This window comes from Crocuta crocuta, unplaced genomic scaffold (genome assembly GCF_008692635.1).
Source record: "Crocuta crocuta isolate KB4526 unplaced genomic scaffold, BGI_CrCroc_1.0 scaffold271, whole genome shotgun sequence".
NCBI lineage: Eukaryota > Metazoa > Chordata > Mammalia > Carnivora > Hyaenidae > Crocuta > Crocuta crocuta.
The window spans coordinates 3,859,713-3,877,766 of record NW_027527824.1 but is presented as its reverse complement, the minus strand read 5'-3'; the positions used below and the strand labels follow the sequence as shown (position 1 = coordinate 3,877,766).

Genomic DNA, 18,054 nt, shown 5'->3' with positions numbered 1-18,054 from the left:
TGGGTAGTTGATACAGATCCTGGGACATTTAGGAAGGACAGGAGGCGGAGCCTGAAGCCCAAGACACTGGATTTAGATGTGGGTTCTAGGTCTGGTCCCCCCTCCTTTCTGGCCTGATCTTGAGCGAGTGTGTTCACTCCTCTGAATTTCAATTTCCTCACCTATTAAATGAGTAATAACTGCCTCACAAAGATAATAGAAAAATTAAATAAAATGAATTTGAAGACCCCCGGCTCATGGTAAGCAATCTGCACAAAGCCACACAGCTTCTCACCACTTATTTTTAATCAGTGGGGTATCTGAAATTTTTTTAACGTTATTTATTTTGAGAGACAGAGAGGCAGAGCATGAGCAGGGGAGGCACAGAGAGACACACACAGAATCCGAAGCAGGCTCCAGGCTCCGAGCTGTCAGCTCAGAGCCCGGTGCGGGGCTCAGACCCACATGAACCATGGGATCATTCCCTGAGCCAAAGTTGGATGCTTAGCCAACTGAGCCACCCAGGTGCCCAAGCTGTGTCTTTTAGAAAGCAAGAGATTTTCATGCTGATAAAGTCAGATGCTTAACCGACTGAGACACTCAGACGCCCTTATCAGTGGGGTGTCTTGGGGGAGTAATTTGAAATTCCAAATAGGAAGCATAGATAATAAGAGATAATTTTTATTATTTTTTAAAATATGTTTGAAGGGTATTTATTTATTTTGAGAGAGACAGAGACAATGTGAGTGGGGGAGGGGCAGATAGAGTCAGAGGGAGAGAGAGAGAGAGAGAGAGAGAGAGAGAGAGAGAATCCCAAGCGGACTCCATACTGCCAGCACAAAGCCCCACAAGCGGCTTGAGCTCACGAAACCGCCAGATCCTGACCTGAGCCGAAACCAGGAGTCAGATGCTTAACCGACGAGCCACCCAGATGCCCCAATAATGAGAAATAATTTTTAAAAGCTGGGGTTAATTGGGCTCCCTTCTCACGTATAAAGTGGAAACCATAGTACTGCCTACCTCTGAGGGTTGTTTAGGGTTTGATGAGAATTCGTGAAAAGCCCAGGACAGTCTCTAAGAGAACGGGAGCACATATAAACGATTCCTATTCCTGATCACACTCACCTGCTATGCACAGGGACACCACGTCCAGGCAGAAAAACTGTCCACACAGGGAACAACGTGGAAAACTTAAATTCAAGGAGATTTCTATTGTACATGGGAAAGAACTTTCTAGTTTCAACTTGCCTAGTAGTAATTAGGTCTCCTCAGGACATTATGGGGTCCTTTCCCTTCACAGACATTAAACGAGAGATGAAACGGTCTGCCTCTGGGGCTGCTAGCGACGGCCCTGGCTGGAGACAGGACTGAAAGCCGATGTCCAGGGAGTCAATCTTTGCAGAAGGCACTGCCGTTATTTATATTATATTGAAACATATTCAAATCATATTCTGAGCTCCTTTTAAATCTTTTTGGCAGGAGCACAGAGGAAAAAGATAATACCAAATGACCAGCGTGAGCTATCAATGATTTACACCATATTATTAGAAATACACACTGTGTTATTAGGAATAACACGTGAACTATGTCAATACATGGAAATACATGTATAAAATAATGCTGGGGAAAAGAAACAGAATAAGAAACAGAGAGCGTGAAGTGCTAAGTTTATAAAAGTCACAAAGCTCAGGAGGTCATTTGGAGTAAATATCGATCAGGTTTTATTTTCTCTCAAGTAGCCTAAGGCCATTGTATGCATTTTAAGTCTCTATATAATGGGATGAACAGGTGAGTTTAGGGCATTGAAAATACTCTGTATAATATTGTAATGGTGGATACATGTCATTATACATCTGTCAAAACGCATGGAATCTCCAACACAAAGCATAAAGCCTAATGGAAACTATAGACTCTGAGTCTACAATGACACATCAGCCTATTGTCATGATTGTAACAAAGGTACCACTTTGTAGATGTTGATACTGTGGGGGGCTGCGTGTATCCTGGGGCAAGGAGTATTTGGGAATGCTACATTTTCTACCCAATTTTGCTGTGGACCTAAAATTGCTTGAAAAAACAAAATCTATTAAAAAGATGTGAAGCTCTGTTGGGATGTGAATTGATAATGCACTCAATATATTATATTGTGTTCCCATCGATAACATGGTATCTTTCCTTGTGTTCAGAAAAATAACAATAAATCTTAAAAAAAAAAAAAGTCACGACAGTGGTGGTGATTCTGAGATCTGGGTTTGGGAGAGAGGGTGTCCCCCTTTTCCGTTAGATAAAGAAGAGAGGTGATCCCCCGTTTGGGCCCCCATTGGGGCCTGACCTTCTGTCACTGGCCCTTCCTAGGTGGTGACTCTGTCAGAGGCCAGATGAAGCCATCAGCCAGATGGGAGCCAGAGAAAAAAGAGATGCTAAAGGGCCCCAGCAGCAACTGTGGCCAGAAAAGCTGATGACTCTGGTCCGAAAAGGCCCCTATCCAGGCCTGACTTGCTCAAACACAGCTTCCTGATGAGAAGCCAGGACTTCTAGAAGGCAGGACTTCTCAATCCATGCCATAATGTGTTCCTGCACTGTGAAAGAGCAGTACAAAGCTGAGCTAGAAATCCAAATGATTTGTTTTTTACTAATACATTTTTCTTAGGGCTTTGCATAAAGGAAAGCCTATGTAGCCATGAAAAATATAATAAATACAAAGCACACAGACCTGCCCGGCCTCCTCATCTTGCTGCATGCAGATATACTAAGGTCTCTGCTTGAGCCGTGGGTGTGGTTCCATGGAACAGAGATCAGGTCCCTCCTCTCTAAGGTCTCTGGCTGTGCACCCTGGTGATGGAATTGTTGGGGTGTGAGGGGGACAGAATGCTCTCAGAGAACCACATGTGTGTCTGCTGTGATCTGTAGTATACTCTGTACCTTTTGAGGTTTTCCAGGAGTGGGGAGCGCTACCGGCATGTGCCAATGGCCTGAGGTCTTCCGTTTTGATGAGGTGGCCCAGCCTGCTACCTGGAAGGCCCTATTTTCCATGGACCACACCACTAAAAAGATTCTCAAGGGCAGGGATCCGTGCCCCACATTCTCTTTCCCACAGCAGAGTGACAGGGACAGAGAGCTACAGAAGACCCCATTTTTGAGCATCCTCGGGGTACGAGGCTCAAGAGCTCAAGGTGGATACAAAAAGGGGCCAGATCCAGTACACCTTGCCCCCAACAATGAAAGGGAAACCCCATGTGGGGTCACAGAAGGCAGCTAGGCCTGGCTTCAGAATGCTAGACTTCTAATCTGAACAGTGCCACTAATGTGTGGCCTCATTTCTTCTATATTTCTAGCACAAACACCAATGCTGTGACATCATTACAACAAAAGCCAGAGATTGCAGAGCTACCAAAAAAGTAACCCAAGGTCTCCTCCCCCAGCTTCCTAGTCTCAGTTCACGGTGCCACCCAAGTGCCCAAGCCAAAACCAAGAAACTGTCCTTAACTCCTCCCCTCCCTCATCCCCAAGTACAAAGAAATATCAAACCCCATTTCCAAATTCTACTTCCAAACCACAGGTGACGTGCAACATGTCTTTACATTCCTGCCACCGCTGCCATGGTGCAAGCCACCATTATCGCTCATCTGGACAGCTGCAATCCACTTCCAGAATGCTCTTTTCAAAACACACGCCTGATCATGTCACTGCCTTACATAATACGGTGACTGCCCACTGCTCTTAGGAAAACAAAGCCCACATCCTAGCATTGCATTACCTGACCTCCTCTAAACTCTCCTGCGTTACTTCAAGGAGCTCTCCGCCCTCGCCACTCCTGGTACTTGTGGACATTTCTGGGGAGCCCACCAGACTCAGGCCCCAGACATGAGCCGTTCCCTCCACCTGGCCCATCGTCCCTGCTCATCAATCCTGATTCATCTTATAAGTCAGCTTTAGATATTGCTGCCTTCCCAGGCCTCCTGGTCTAGGCTCAGATCCCCTCTAATTTTCCATGGTACCAGCTACAACAATTGTAATTTAAACATTTGCTTTTGCACTTACTTTATGTAACAGCCTTACAGCTGTAGGCTCCATCCCAGGAGAAGGAATTGCTGTGTCTGCCTTATCCCGCTGCTGTAACTACAGCGTCTAGCACAGTGTCTGACTCTAGGTGAATGAATGAATGAATGAATGTCCAGGTGGGGAGCAGGAAAGGCCGTCGGGAAGAATGAGCACGGAGAAGAAGACAGGTACGTTCAGGACCTTCAAGACCTGCGGGCTTTGGAATCTACGATGCAGACGTACCTTCTCGTGCAGCTGTGATTCTTCAAGCTTCTTTTTCTTTTCCTGAAAGTCATTGATTCAGCCTGACTCCATCCAAGCTTCCCCTCTACTGGGCTTTCTGCCCTGGGAAGAATGGCCATCCCGGCCTTCTCTTTCCTTGCCACTCTCTACTGCAGCCCGTTGACTCTCCGGTCCACTTTCCCACCACACCCTTGGATTTATGTAATTGTGTGATGCTGTAAAACTAACCTGCACTTCTGCTTGGGCAGTGAAGCGACGAGCTTCGCGGCCTACAGAGGCAAAGGAGAGCAAGCACCTCTACCACCCTGGCTCCTCCTCCCACTCACCGCACAGGTAGTCATCCCTGTGTGCTGCGGCCCAGCAACTGAGAGCTATACCGCATCTCAAGCCAAACGCCAGCCACAGAAAGAAATTGAAAGAGAAAAATCTTTCCACCGTTGCAAAGACAAGCCCCTTATCACATCCGTCCTCTCTCTGGATGGAGGTCATTGGTTCAGTTTCCCTTTCAGCCTTCGACAAGACTCTGTTGGCACCTGTTTTCTAAGTCACAGGTTGGGAGAGGGCCTGGCACTTCTCTTCCTACCAGATCGAGTCACACTTAGACCAAAAAGCAAATGGGGTTGACTGCTCCCCGATGTCTGGTGGCCCACTCCCCAGTTTGAGAGGTCCCAAGCAAATATAAAATGGGAAGACCTGAAGAGAACACAGAGAAAAAGTGTTCCCGAAAGACTGTGTGTGTGTGTGTGTGTGTGTGTGTGTGTGTACGGAAGGTGAGCCAAGGGAGGAGAGAGTCATGTGAAGGTCATATAGGGATTTCATATTTGATACAACGAAAGAGAATAAACAGTATTAAAGAAAAATAGCCACCATTTATTTGGTCTTTACTATATTCCAAACACACTGTGAAGGGCTTTGTATACACAGACTTTGATTTACTTTTCAAAACAAGCCGGTGAGGTCAGCATTTATATGCCCACTTTACAGATGAAGAACCTGGCTCACTGAGTCACATCGCTCGCTAGTGGCCAAGCTCCAGGACGGAGATCCTGATGCCCTTGCTTTGAACCACTACTTGCAACTGCTTTCCTAGGGCCACCGATCAGAAAGGAAAGGAAATTGGTTGATGGTGGGGCAGAGGGCTTGAGGTTCGACATAAAGAATGTTCTAACAATGAGGGCTGTTTGGCTGTAGTCAGGGTAATTAGGCTTGTTAGAGCTCTTCCTCCCAGGGCCTTTGCATTTAGGAAGAATGGATGTTTCTCTGCCTAGCTGGTTGAAGGGGCGCACTGTGTGTTCCCAGCACGGGGGCTGGCCTGTTTGAACTGACAGCCTCACTGGGGTACAAGGCATCCACACACGAAACCGTTAGGTCGCAGGAGAGGATAGCACAAGATGTGTGCCTGTGGCTCCAAGCAAGGGCTCTGTGGTCAGGCAGACCTGTGTTTGAGTCCCCGCTGGCTCCCCTACTTGCGTGACCTTGGGTACATTACTTAACCTCTGGAAGCCTCCATTTCCGAGTCAGTAAAAAAGAGGCTAAGAATAGAACCTACTTTGGAGAGTTGCCAGGAAAATTAACTAAGATGATGCATGTGAAGTGCTTGGCACAGAACCTGGACATCATAAGGATACAGTGAATGGTAGGTGCTATATTAATTGTCATTGTGGGAGTCCAGAGGCCAGAGAGAGAGAGAGAGAGAGAGGAGTACTGGGCAGAGCCATAGCTCGGTGGCTGAGAAAGCCTTTCTGGGAAACTCCAAGTTTGTCCCGGATCTTCAAGAGTTTGGTTGGGTAAAACTAAAAGGAGAGACTAGGGACAGAGTCAGGGCGCAGAGGGTGGTGTGAGACATCAGCTCCCCTATCTTAAGAGAAAAATCTAATTTGATCTCTGGTTAAACTAAAGGAGGAAGCTGATCATGGCGAGGAAGTGACAGAGGAGCTGAGGTCTTCTCTCTTCGTTTCCAAACGCAGGATTTGAATAGAGATAAACACAGCCTCAGAGACTTAAAAAAAGAAGCCAGACACACAGGGCTTCTCTGCTTATGTCTTCTGGGATCTCACTGGGGTGAAGGGGAAGGAGCCTGGGAACACAGCTTGGGGCAGCGCTGATGATGGATGGGGGACAGGACCTGAAACGGGAAGTTAGGAAATGCGGGTGAGGTCCCAGTGACTGTGGGGACTGATTCATGTGAGAAGATCTAGCTTGAAGGCAGGATTGGGATGGTAGCCTAGTAGGCAGGATGCCAGTTTTGAGACCCTGGACATCTCTTCTTCGGTTCTGCCAGCTCAGGGTGGGAGGGCCTGGGAGCAGTCATGGTGCTAATCTATTATTCTCTGACAGCCTGCCTTATCTCCCTGATGTGAAGATAAAGTCCTCCAGGGCCAGGGCAGTTCCCCAGGAAAGATGTTTGTTTTAGATCCCCTCTGCTTAGCCCTCTGTCAAGTACCAACTGTCAAACCCCTTATATCAAGCATCACCTGGGCCTTTGTTAAAAATGCAAATCCTTGGTTCTTTTCTCTAGGGAGTCTGTGTGGCTAGATTTAGGGGCCCAGGTGTTTGTTTTCCTAACAAGCACCCAGATGATTCTTTTGATAACGCAAACTTGGAAAACACTGAGTTAGAGCATCTCTTGAATCCCATTTGGTCCTATAAATGCAGGCCGTGGAGTATAGTGGGAAGAGCCCTGGGTTGGCAGTAAGGAGACAGCTTGTAGGCCCCAAACTGCAGTTCACAGGGCTTGGGGCTGCTGTCGGTGCCCTCACAGCACCTAGGTGCCTGGGTACCTGCTGTCCTTTTTGTACTAATAAGAACCCTGTGCTGAGGAGAGCCTAGCAGGGAAGGAGGCTTCAGAGGCAAGGGGAGTAGTCACCATCCGCGGTCAAGAGCTCGGAAGACAGAACAGAGGCACCTAGAATACACAGAAGTGGAATGGACCTCAGCGAACAATAGGTTCTGAACATCTCTCCCTGAGGCTTCCTCTTCCGTGAAATTGACAGGATATCGTAGGTCTCGGCAACTCCCCCCTGTACACGGGGGAGCACCGAGGTCCAAAGAATTTTTCAAACGTTCCCAAAGCACACAGCTGGTCAGTGGAAGCCCGGAACCAGATCTCCCTGGATGCCTCCTACCCTCACCCAGGTCACTGCTGAGGTGCACCGCAGGGCATATTTTCTTGGGACTTGTGGGAGTAGCCCTGCCGGTCAAGCGCTGGTGTTCTGGGTTCCTAGTCATTCTCCCGAATTTCCCTGGACTGGCTCAGCCAGTCTCTGGGAAAGAGAACGGAGATCTTGGGAAGTGGGCAGGGCTGTTGATGGGCCATGAATGGGGTAAGTGAAGACTGAAAAGAAAAGGCTGTCCTGGGGCTCACAAAATATACCCAAGTTGAGGGGACGTATTCAGAGAGGTGGCCTGACTTATCAAGATACCAGAGCAGAGGGATGTCAAATTAGGGCAAGAACCTCAGCTCACCTCTCCCAACCTAAGACAATCCAAAGGCTGAAGGCGAGGTGAGGTCTGATTTTGCAGAACCGTTTTTAGAAATTCGCTGTGTCAGAGAAACTAAAAGACCAAACAAAACCCCTAAAACACCAAGCCTGATGATTTAGTCCACGTGGCATGAGAGCGAGCCAAAGAGGCGAGGGGAGGGGGGGAGGGAGGGAGTGTTGGGTTGGTGGACGGGACGGGGGGAAGAGTCACCCGTCCCGCCCCTGCTGGGAGGAAGGGATTTGCCCGTTGAGCCAACTCCTGACACAGCCGGGTCGCACGGGGCGCGCGTCAGGGAGGGGGGCAGATTGAGAAAGGCCTTTTCCCACAAAGCCGCTGCGCGGAGGTCCCCTGTCCCCGCCCCCTGCCCCGGGCCACAGCCGAGCGCGGGGAGCCGCCGCGAGCCCTTTAAGGGCCGAGAGGTGCGCGGTCTCTTTAAGGCAGGTCCTGGTGGTTTCTGTTTTCCGAAGGAAGTGACGGGGGGTGGGATTGAATGAAAAGTGCAAAACAGAGTCTCGCCGCGCCAGAGTNGCCAGGTCACCCAGGAGAGCCTGCAGGCGGACAGCGACGCCGACAGCATCAGCCTCGAGCTGCGCAAGCCCGACGGCACCCTCGTCTCCTTCACCGCCGACTTCAAGAAGGTGAGGCGCCTTCGCTCGCGTGGAGGGACGTGGGAGCCAGGGCGCCCCGGGATCCCCGGCCGCACCGAGGCCTGCAGGTGGACACAGGCGGGCCAGGAGAGGCTAGAGACTTAGCCGGGGTAGTCGGGCTCTCCTCTGCGCCTCTTGGCAGAGTCCCCAGCCCCCAGATCCGGCCGCTTCATTCTGCCCGAGGAATTCCAGCCTTTTGCCCCTTTGCTCCGGGTGCCCAGGCCCCTTCTCACTCCCTGACTCCATGCGCTTTGCCCACTTCTCTTCCCGCTCTCCCACAGCCCTCCAGGTGCTGACTCCCCTTCAAAAGAGTTGATTCCCTTCTTGGAGGAATTCCCTTGTGCTCTAGAGGAGAAAGTCCTGGGCTGGCAATCAGGGGCCCTGGGTTCTTGCTGTGTGATCTCGGGCAAGTCCCTTTCCTTCTCTGGGCCTCATTTTTCACCTCTGTGCAGGTCAGTGAGGTGGCTCCAGGCCTCTCAGCTCTGACATCTTGGGGTCCATGAACCAACTGTCCTGTTTCACTTTCCTAGGCTGGAGGCATGGGGGTGGGGGGAAACGGAACTAAGAGTTGATTGTACCTTGTTCCTCCGGAGCCAAGGAGAAGCTACCTCTACTCCTTGGTCCTGCGGGCTGGGAAGCTTGCAGAAGGAGGACGTGGGGAGAGGCCCTACGTGAAGCACCCCCACTCTGGAAGAGCTGCCTGGCAGGTCGGCTGGCCAACCTCCATGTTTTGGCCCAGATATAGAAAAGGGGGCAGAAACCAGCCTCTGCTCAGTGTGTGAAAGGAACCAGAAGGAACCTGGTGGAGGCACCAGAAGGTGGTTGTGGCCCCCAAGTTTGTTGGGGTTGGGGGAGAGTGGAGGAGCTGGGGGAGTTGCCAGCAAATGGGCCTGGAAGGGTAGTGAGTGACTAACGGTGACCCAGCAGCAGGAATTCTGGAAGGAAAGAGGGTGGCGAGGAGTAGGTACTTGAAGGGAGTCTCCTGATCTACACACACACACACACACACACACACACACACACACACCAACCCCTCTTCTGATAAAAAGAGGCCCTGTCTCTGGGGGAGTGGAGAAGTGAGGCAAGTTAGATAGCCGGGCAGAGCTGGAGAAGTTCAGGGCTATAGAGCCTCGCCCAAGCCATCTCTCTCTCCTCCCTTTTATAGAGAGTGGGAACTTGAGGGTCAAGGGGCAGAATTGGGGGACCCAACAGAACTGCCGTAGATGGCATGGTGAGGGGATCCAGTGGACAGTGAGGTAGGGCTTGACTGCCGATCTGTTCCCAAACTACTGAGTTGTCACTGACATGGGACATAGGTGGACCATGGCTGTGGGCGGTCATCACAGCTGGGAAGGCTTTTTGGCCCTTCCTTTCTCAGTAGGGCCATGCTAGGTTCTCACATTCAGGTAGGGGCAGGTGGGCTTGTGGGGGGGTAGGGGGGAGAGAAGGAAGCTGGCCGGGCCAGAATCCCTCCGGCCTCCACACACCTAAACTCCAGGGAGAGTTTGTCAAGCATCTTCTTTTCCTGGGAAATCCCAGTAGTAGCCAGACCCCTCAGGAGGCAGTGGTCTCCTCTTCCCCTCTAACCTTCCATAGAAGCCCTTTGTCGGTGAGAGCGTGCCTCTGGCCAGGCCAAGAGTCTCGTAACCTTCCTGCCCACTGCCCGTTGTTCTACGGTGGCCGGTGGCCGGAACCCTGGGGAGAGGCTTCCCTGTTCCGGGGACCTCTCCAGCAGCCCGGGCTGTGGCTAGGACATCAGCAAGAGACCCAAGACACAGGACTGGGTGGGGCTGAGCTTTTATAGCCTCTGGCTACAGCGTAAACTCTTTTATTGCTCTACTCTACTGGCCACGAGAGGGGAGAGCCCCAGTGGCAGTGGGGTGCAGGACGGGGGTCTGGAGCTGAGAGTTTGGTCAGGGGCTGACTGCCCAGTTGGAGAAGCCATTTGGAGCTGCTCACAAGGGCCCCATTTTAATCCTCGCAGTGGTTCAAACCTCCGCCCAGGTTTCCAGAGTCTGCTTTTCAGGTTAGCCTCTGACCCAGAAGCTGGCATTTCACACCCGCCCTGGCATCTCCGATTTCACCAGCAAGGACGGGAATTGGGGGTGGAAGGCACAGAAGGGGAACCCGCTCTCTGAGGTCTCTCCAGCTCCGGGTTTCTCATTCAGCCTGGGGCGGGGCAGCACAGCCCTTACCCCCACCCAAGTCCACTGCCTACATTGGCCAAAGCAGCTTTCCTACGTGAATCCTTCTGTGGCCCACACCGTCCTCAAGGCCCTGTGCCCCATAGCCTCTGGCAGATTTACACAAGGTTCTGTCTAGATGTAACAATTTTTCCCCTGGGAAGAAGTCTTGAACATTGTGTTTCTTTTGTTTTGTTTACCAACTCCCCTCGTCCACTTAGGGATAGCAATGTTTGCCATTTTCCCACCTTTGGGAGACAGCCCAGACCGAAATGAGACAGATGTGGTTTAACCCTGGACAGGATACTTAATCTCTGCAGGCCTTCGTTTCCTCATCTGTAAAATGGGGGTGAAAATGGTAGCAATCCCCTGGCTATCTGGAGTAGTAAGCAGGTAATCCATGGGAAATACCCACTCTGCAATGGCTGCTGTGGTAAGTGCCCAAGAAATAGAAGCCACAACTTTCATAATTGTCGCCCACATCACAATGCAGCATGGGCCCTCCCTGCTGAGCCTGGACTCAGAGAGGTTGAATGATGGACTCAAAGTCACACAGAAGGTCAGTACTGAGCCTAGAGGTGCCTTGAGTCCCTCTTCGTAACTGTCTCCTCGAAGCACTGTCCATTGGAGCTCTCCAGAAAAACAGAAACAACAAGACATAGAGTGAGATATACAGAAAGAGATTTATTACCAGAGGTTGGCTCTCATAGAGGCTGAGAAGTTCTACGATCCGCCATTTGTATAGCCTTTACCCCCACCCAAGTCCACTGCCTACATCGGCCAAAGCGGCATCCCTATGCCAGGATAGCTGGCAGTGTGGCTCCAGCCTGAGCCCCAGGGCCTGAGTACCAGGTGTGCCGGTGTCTAAGGGCAGAAGATGGATGTCTCAGCCCACGCAGAGAGAGCACACTCGCCCTTCCTCTGCTTTCTGTCCTATCCACAGCCTCACCGGATTGCGTGATGCCCACTCCCACTGGCAAGGGCCCTCTTTTTTACTCATTCTGCCAATTGAAATGCTCATCTTTTCTGGAAGCACCCTCACAGATACACCCGGCAGTAATGTTTGACCAGCCCTCTGGGTACCCCTTCACCCAGCTATGTTGACACAAAATTAACTGTCCCACTGCACAGTTGCTGGCCAGCCTCTTCGAGTGTGGAGCAGTCATTTTTGCCCCTCTGGAGTACCCAAGGCTGTACCCCCTCTTTCCAGTCCCTCCCACTCTCGCTGTTTGCCTCCACCGAGAGGCAAGTCTCTAGTCCTGTCTGGCTGTCCCCACACTGCCACGCTGGACCTGAAGGTGCTAAGGCAGTTAACAGTAATCAGAGTAATTCACTCGCTGTCGGACGCAGAGCCTGAAGCAAGGATTGATTCTAAACTCCACAGGTAGCTTGGAGCTATCAAATGGCCATCCTCTGTCATTGCATACCCTGCCCCAAGGCTGCTGGCCATCAGGCAGACTGAGCTGAGGCTTAAAAAAAAAATAAAAAAAAGAAGAAGAAGAAGAAAGAAAAAAGGGCCATGACTCAGTGGCTCCCAAACTCTGATGCCCATTAGACTCACCTGGGTAGCTTTGGAAAATCCCGATGCCTGGGCTGCAGCCCATAGCAGTTAGATCTGATATCTGAGGGCGACAGTAGTTTTAAAGGGGCCCCGTGACTCCAACAGGCAGGTTAGACTATTAAATGAAGGCAGAGCCCACACTCACTTAGCACTTGGCGACCTGTCATTCTACCCAGGATAACCCTAATGTGCTCCAGGCAGCGTATAGACATTACACCTAATTCTACGTGCCCACAGCACACCGACTGTCCTTCGCAATCCACCCCCAGCAGGCAATACTCTCCTTTGTAATCCAAGTCCTATGGATGTAATTATACTCGGATGTGCACGCTCACTCGGCATGTTCAATACCAGACACGTCACCACCCCCAGGCCCTCACCTGGCTTTTTGTCCATCAGCCTGCTTGGGCCCCCTCCCCCAGGCTGGTGTCCCTGTCCAAATTCTCTTTCCCCTTCGCTCCCTGGTCTGAGTGTCCAAAAGCTGAGGGAGGGGATGAGTCATGTTCCAGCCAGTGTGGTTTGGTGCTGACCGGATGGGTAGGGTGGGGCTGAAAGATAGGAGAAAGTCATGTGCAACTGTTTCACGGTGGTGGATCCAACAGGAGGGGGGAGAGAGGAACCACGGGCTCCAGAAGTGTGGCATGGGGGGCCCTGAGGGGCGCTGCGCTGGAGCCAAGATAACAGGAGCCATATGGCGGTGTGGGTCAGTTCAAGGTCGCTCTGCAGGACCCAAGAAGAGAGGAAACTTGAGCCCTTGGTGCCCTGGCCGGAGCACCGATGGGTGAGTGGGAGTCAGGAAGGAACAGCAGAGAGCGCCAGGGTCCTCGCCTCAGGGGGCGCCTGGCTGTGGCAAGGGAGCAGCGTAGGAAGCTGAAGGCTGTCGTCAGATGTAAGTCTGGAAGATGTGGAATGTGCAAATGACCACGCACTGCCAGAGGCTGTTTATTACAGCAGGATGTGAGGTCACACGGATGTCAGAGTGGAGAAGCTTTGAGAGACCAGGTTCCCCTACCCCTACATTAGGTCTCTGAAGTGTAGCAGTTTGGAACACAGGAATGTGATGGGCGGTTGTCTTCCTGGGGAACAGAGAGCCGCAGAAATGCTTTCAGGAGAGGCCCAGACTTTTCTGGGAGCCCAGAGCACTTCCTCATAGGAGTTTCTGAGAAGTCTCCAGATGGAATGACCTGGCTTGTGTCCTGGCTTGTGCCCCATGGCAGTCCCGCTGCCGTGTCTGAGAATTCCTCCCGGGATCTGGATCTGTGGCCCTAAGGGAAGGTTCAGACATGCTCCCTGGAGCTTGGCAAGCATCTCCCAGCCCTGAATGCCAAGGTCCAGGTGGAGTCCTAGCAGAAAAGCCCAGGTCAGGCAGTGCCCAGGAGACTGCCACCTGGGACCAGGGAGGAGGGGCCTGCTAGAAATCAGATGGCGAGAGGCAGAGAAGGGCTCTTTCCTTCACAGAAAGACAGGGTGCAGCCTCATGATAAAAGCTGCACGTCCCTGCATCTCACGCACCGACTGGCCCCTCCGATCACATACTGTTGGCTGCTTTCACGCACAGCCTTATTTGATCTCACTACTACATCATGAGACAAGGGTTGCCCCCATTTTGCAGATGTGCAACCTGACGCTTAGAGCTATGAAGTGACTCTGACAAGATCAAGTAGCTAATGATCTGGGATTAGGACCCAGGGATCTTCCCACTATATGGAATTGACTTGGGTGTGCTATAACATATGTAGGCTCCTTCCAGAAGGCCAGAGATAGCTGAGTAGGGGAGGGGAAAGGGAAGAAGGAAGCTCACAAGGCCTTAATGCAGAGAAACAGATCTACAGAGAAACCCTCCTCTCTACAGACTTGAGCTGGACCCCTTCCCCTCAAGCTTGTAACCCCCGGTGGATTTGGGTATTGGCTCCTGGCAGCTCTGTGCCCAAGACTCTTCCTCTAGAGAGATGTGTGTGTGTGTGTGTGTGTGTGTGTGTGTGTGTGTGTGTGAGAGAGAGAGAGAGAGAGAGAGAGAGAGAGGGAGAGAGAGAGAACTGTTTGTAAAAGATCTCACGGAGATGACTGAGCCTTCGCCATGTTCGTCTTCCTGCCCTTCACCAGTTGTGTGACTTGATGAGCCACTTGACCTCTCGGAGCCCCAGGCTCAGACACGGCAGGGGCATTGCCAAGATGACAGTAGGACACTCAGGGTCCTATGAGAATGGCATCAGAGGCTGTGGCAAAGCAGAGGCCAACATAGGCTCGCGAGAAGTGAGGTAGCGGTGCCAGCCAGGGCCCAGGCAGGTACCCCACCCCACCCCCAGCTCTCCTTCCTCGCTGCTAAGCGCCTTGTTCTGGCACTTTCTTTCTGCTCCAGGGGCCACAGCATCATTAGGAGCTTCGGTCCCTTACGTTGGCAAGTGTTTAAGCGGCTGCCACTGTGGATTCCGATGAAGGGCAGGGAGCAAGAGAGGCATTCGGGGCTGGGAATCTGGCTGAGAGAGGAGTCTGGAGCTCCATAGAAGGAGCCCTGAGTCAGCGGGACAGCGGGGTGCAATTGATCCGCATAAAACCTCACATTGTTCCCCAGGGCGGTTGGAACAGTAGTGACCTTTGGGATTTGGCTGACAGAGAACTGGGGGCTCAGGGGGCTGGGAGGAGGGCAGGGGGCACTGCTCCGGGACTAGTGGTTGTGCTAACGGCCCTTAACAAGAAGCTTTTGTCCCCGGACTGGCCCTGAGGGCATGCAGGCATCCCTGTAATGGGGTAAGGGGGGGCAGCCTGAGTCCCTGGGCACCAGCCTGGGAATGTGCTCTGCCTGGCTCTGGGTTGACCCCGTCCACCCCTGTTCCTGCCCGGGTAGACTGGGCAGAGCAGCCCAGATGCCCCTGTGTCTGCCACAGGGCAGCCAGCGCCAGTGAGGAAGGTGCCGGTTCCCGACCGCCTCTCCTTGCCACCACAGCCCAACAAACCCGGCCCCTTTTCTAGCCATAAAGCAGCCCCAGCCAGGAGCAGGGGAATAAATATTTAGATTGGCTCAGCCCAGGCCTCCGAATCATGTGCTCTGGTGGGATGGGAAGGGGGCAAAATGGCAGAGGAGGCTCCCAGGAGACCGCACCACCTGTCCAACAAGGGGGGGGGAGGGGGAGAGTGGGTGCTTCGCAAGAACCGGGATGGAGGGGTGGGTGGCTGGGAGGGTGCTGAGGGAGGGGCAGCTCCCCACCCTGGCCCCCTTAGTTTTCAGCTCCACATGGTGGAGGGGTGGGCTGGTGGGAGGGCTCCCCCCCACCTCTCCCCTGGTGGGCTCCCTGGAGAAGGGGGCAGAGTGTGACAGCAGGGTGAGGAGGATGTTAGACCGAGGGTGAGGGACTGCGTGCAGCTGTGTGGGAGACTCGGAGAGACATGATGCTGACTCAGAGAAAGGGGTGAGGTGACTCATGTGAGCGCCCAGCATGTGAGGGCAGGGGGCTGTGGGGGGGGTGGAGGGGCATGCAGAGCTGAGCCCATGGGAGCCCTGGACAGACAGGAGCAACTGCTTGTGAAAGATGTTCTGGAAGCAAGAACGCGTGAAAGGTTACAGACGGGAGACCCGTGAAGGGGGGGAAGCAGGTGGGCGTCCCTGTGTATCAGTCAGGATTCGACTTGGCTGTAACATAAAACCCCAGCAGCGGCCAAAGCAAAAGAGAAGTTCGTGTCCCTCCCCCGCCCCCCCCATCTTATCTGAGGCTGGGAGCCAGCGGTCCAGGGCCATGTGACCGCACCACTGTCATCCCAGCCCGACCCCCATGGGCTCTGTCTGCAGCGCTGCTCCCCGTCCTCCACAAGGCCACACCTGGGCCTGGCTCAGGATGTCTGCTGTTCAAGTGCACAGGGCTGCGCCCCGCTCCGCCTCACCCCTGTGCTTCCCGGAGACACCTCCGCTGTCTGGGAGGTGTTCACCCGGAGCCCCAGCGCAGCCTTCTCTCTGTGAGCTGTTGTGGGTCTCAGCAGCACAGGCAGGGGTGAACATGGAGAAGGAGGAGATCTGGGCAAGGGCGGACAGGGGGGCTTGGTCGGGGGGAGCGTGAAGATCACTGGGCTGTGAGTCAGGAGCTCTGGGCTTCGGGTCCTGCCTCTGCAGCTGCATGACTTGTGAAGGTCACGTCCCCAGCTGGACCCTCACTGGATCGTGAACTAAGTGATCCCCGAAACCTCCTAAAAGCCAAAGGAGCAGCTGGAGGAGCTGGAGGCGAGGGAATGGATGGAGGCCCCAGAGCATGTGTGCGTGCATGCATTTGTTCACTCGGCTCATAAATGTCAACACAGCTCTGTGCCAGACCCCGAGGTTACTGCATAAATGAGGCCTGGTCTCTGCCCTTGAGCCAGCTGCAGACCATGCAGGGCCTAGATGACTTGTTCCCCGGGCAGAAGATGCTACCTGAGGATGGGGTCCTTCGTCCAGGCATGTAGATCAGGTGCACACGGGCCTGGCACAACTCAAGGTTCAGGTCCAGCTCAAAGCCCGTGGCTTCCAGTGACCCACTAGATGAAGCCGGGACTCCTTGGCTGGGCTCTCAGACCCACTGCCCTTCTCCTCTCGCCTGCCTCTTCCTTCGACCTCTCTCTGCCCTCCCTCGCCCTACCCCGTCCCTGGTGGTTTTCTCAGAATGCTTCCAGGTTCTCGTGTGTGCGCTCCTTCTTCGTGTATTCATCACCAGGCACTTATTGAGCACCTGCTATGTTCTAGGGAGTGAGGATACGCTGCAAATAAGATACTGTCCCAGGCTCGTGGAGCTGAGTCTGGAAGGTTGCAAACACAGTGGGATTCGTGCTGTAGAGGTTGGGAGTTGGGACGGGCCGAGTCCGCTGGATGGTTGATGAGGGTAGCATTGCGGGGACGGGCCAGAGGGGATGCATTCGAACCGAATCCTGAGAGACGGCAGGCAGATGGGGACATCCCCAGCAGAGGAGTCAGCTCGTGGAAAGTCACATGGCCTCATCACTTCTGGGAACTACCGGCTCTTTAGATCAGTGCTCAGGGGGTACAGGAGAGGTTGTTGGTGGACAGGCGTGCCGGACGTGGATGGCACACTGTATGCTAGGACAAGAAGAGCCTTCGAAGGGCATTCGGCAGATCAATAACACTGTGGAGGGATAGATGGGGGGGGCGTGTTAAGAGAGCCTCACATTTCCCTGTCTTCTGTAAATGCCACTCTCTCTTTGTTAGAAAGCAGCCCCTCTCCCATCCTTTGACTGTTAAGGACTGAACCATCCCTCATTCTAGGGAAGTCTTCCCTCCCTCCCTCCTCGCCTCCCGTCCCATCCTAAAGGGGTAAACAAATGCCCCTTCATCCATCCTTGCCTCATAGCACTTATCATAAACCTCAATCCTAGGCCTTTTTTGGTGCTCTGACTCTGGTTGCAGGAGGTCAGCCTCTCCATGAGCCCCTTGAAGACAGGGGCCTCTGCCTTAGTCATGGCCACTTCCCTGTCCAGCCTGGGGTCTGTGAAGGCCTTGCCCCAGGCCATGCTAACCAGTGCTCTCCCACGGATTTGCTGATTACCCGCAAACCCCAGAGGACTCCCCTGACCTCTCTGGGCCTCAGGGGCATCTTTCGGAGAAAACCCTTTGCTTCTGCATCTGGAGGTCTGGAATAGATCACAGTTGGAGCGAGGCCAGAGATTGCAACAATAATAAAGAGCTCAGCCTGCTATGTTCTAAAACCTTTCACTCATTTTCCCCTCATAATAATCTCTGGAGGTATAGGTATTGTTAGTTTAACTCATCTAACAGATGTGGAAACTAAGGTACAGGGAGGTTAATTCCCCCCCGAGGCTATATGGCTGGTATCAGCAAGGCCAGGATTTGAACGTAGGTAGTACTGGCTACAGAGCCTTTGTTCTTAACTCCTGTGCCCTCTTCCAATCTATTTACTCCTGATGCTTGCTGACGCGG

The 18,054-nt window shown here is 52.9% G+C and overlaps 1 protein-coding gene across 1 annotated transcript in view; it reads left to right on the top strand.

The window, feature by feature from the left end:
- The first annotated feature begins 7,577 nt into the window (after positions 1–7,577).
- The window catches only part of OAF (out at first homolog), a 17,722-nt gene continuing 7,245 nt past the window's right edge, over positions 7,578–18,054 (top strand). Inside the window, exons 1-3 of the mRNA XM_077777781.1 lie at positions 7,578–7,586; positions 8,124–8,165; positions 8,271–8,384. Of these exons, the coding sequence (XP_077633907.1) occupies positions 7,578–7,586; positions 8,124–8,165; positions 8,271–8,384 (165 nt within the window). The remainder of the gene's footprint in view (positions 7,587–8,123; positions 8,166–8,270; positions 8,385–18,054) is intronic.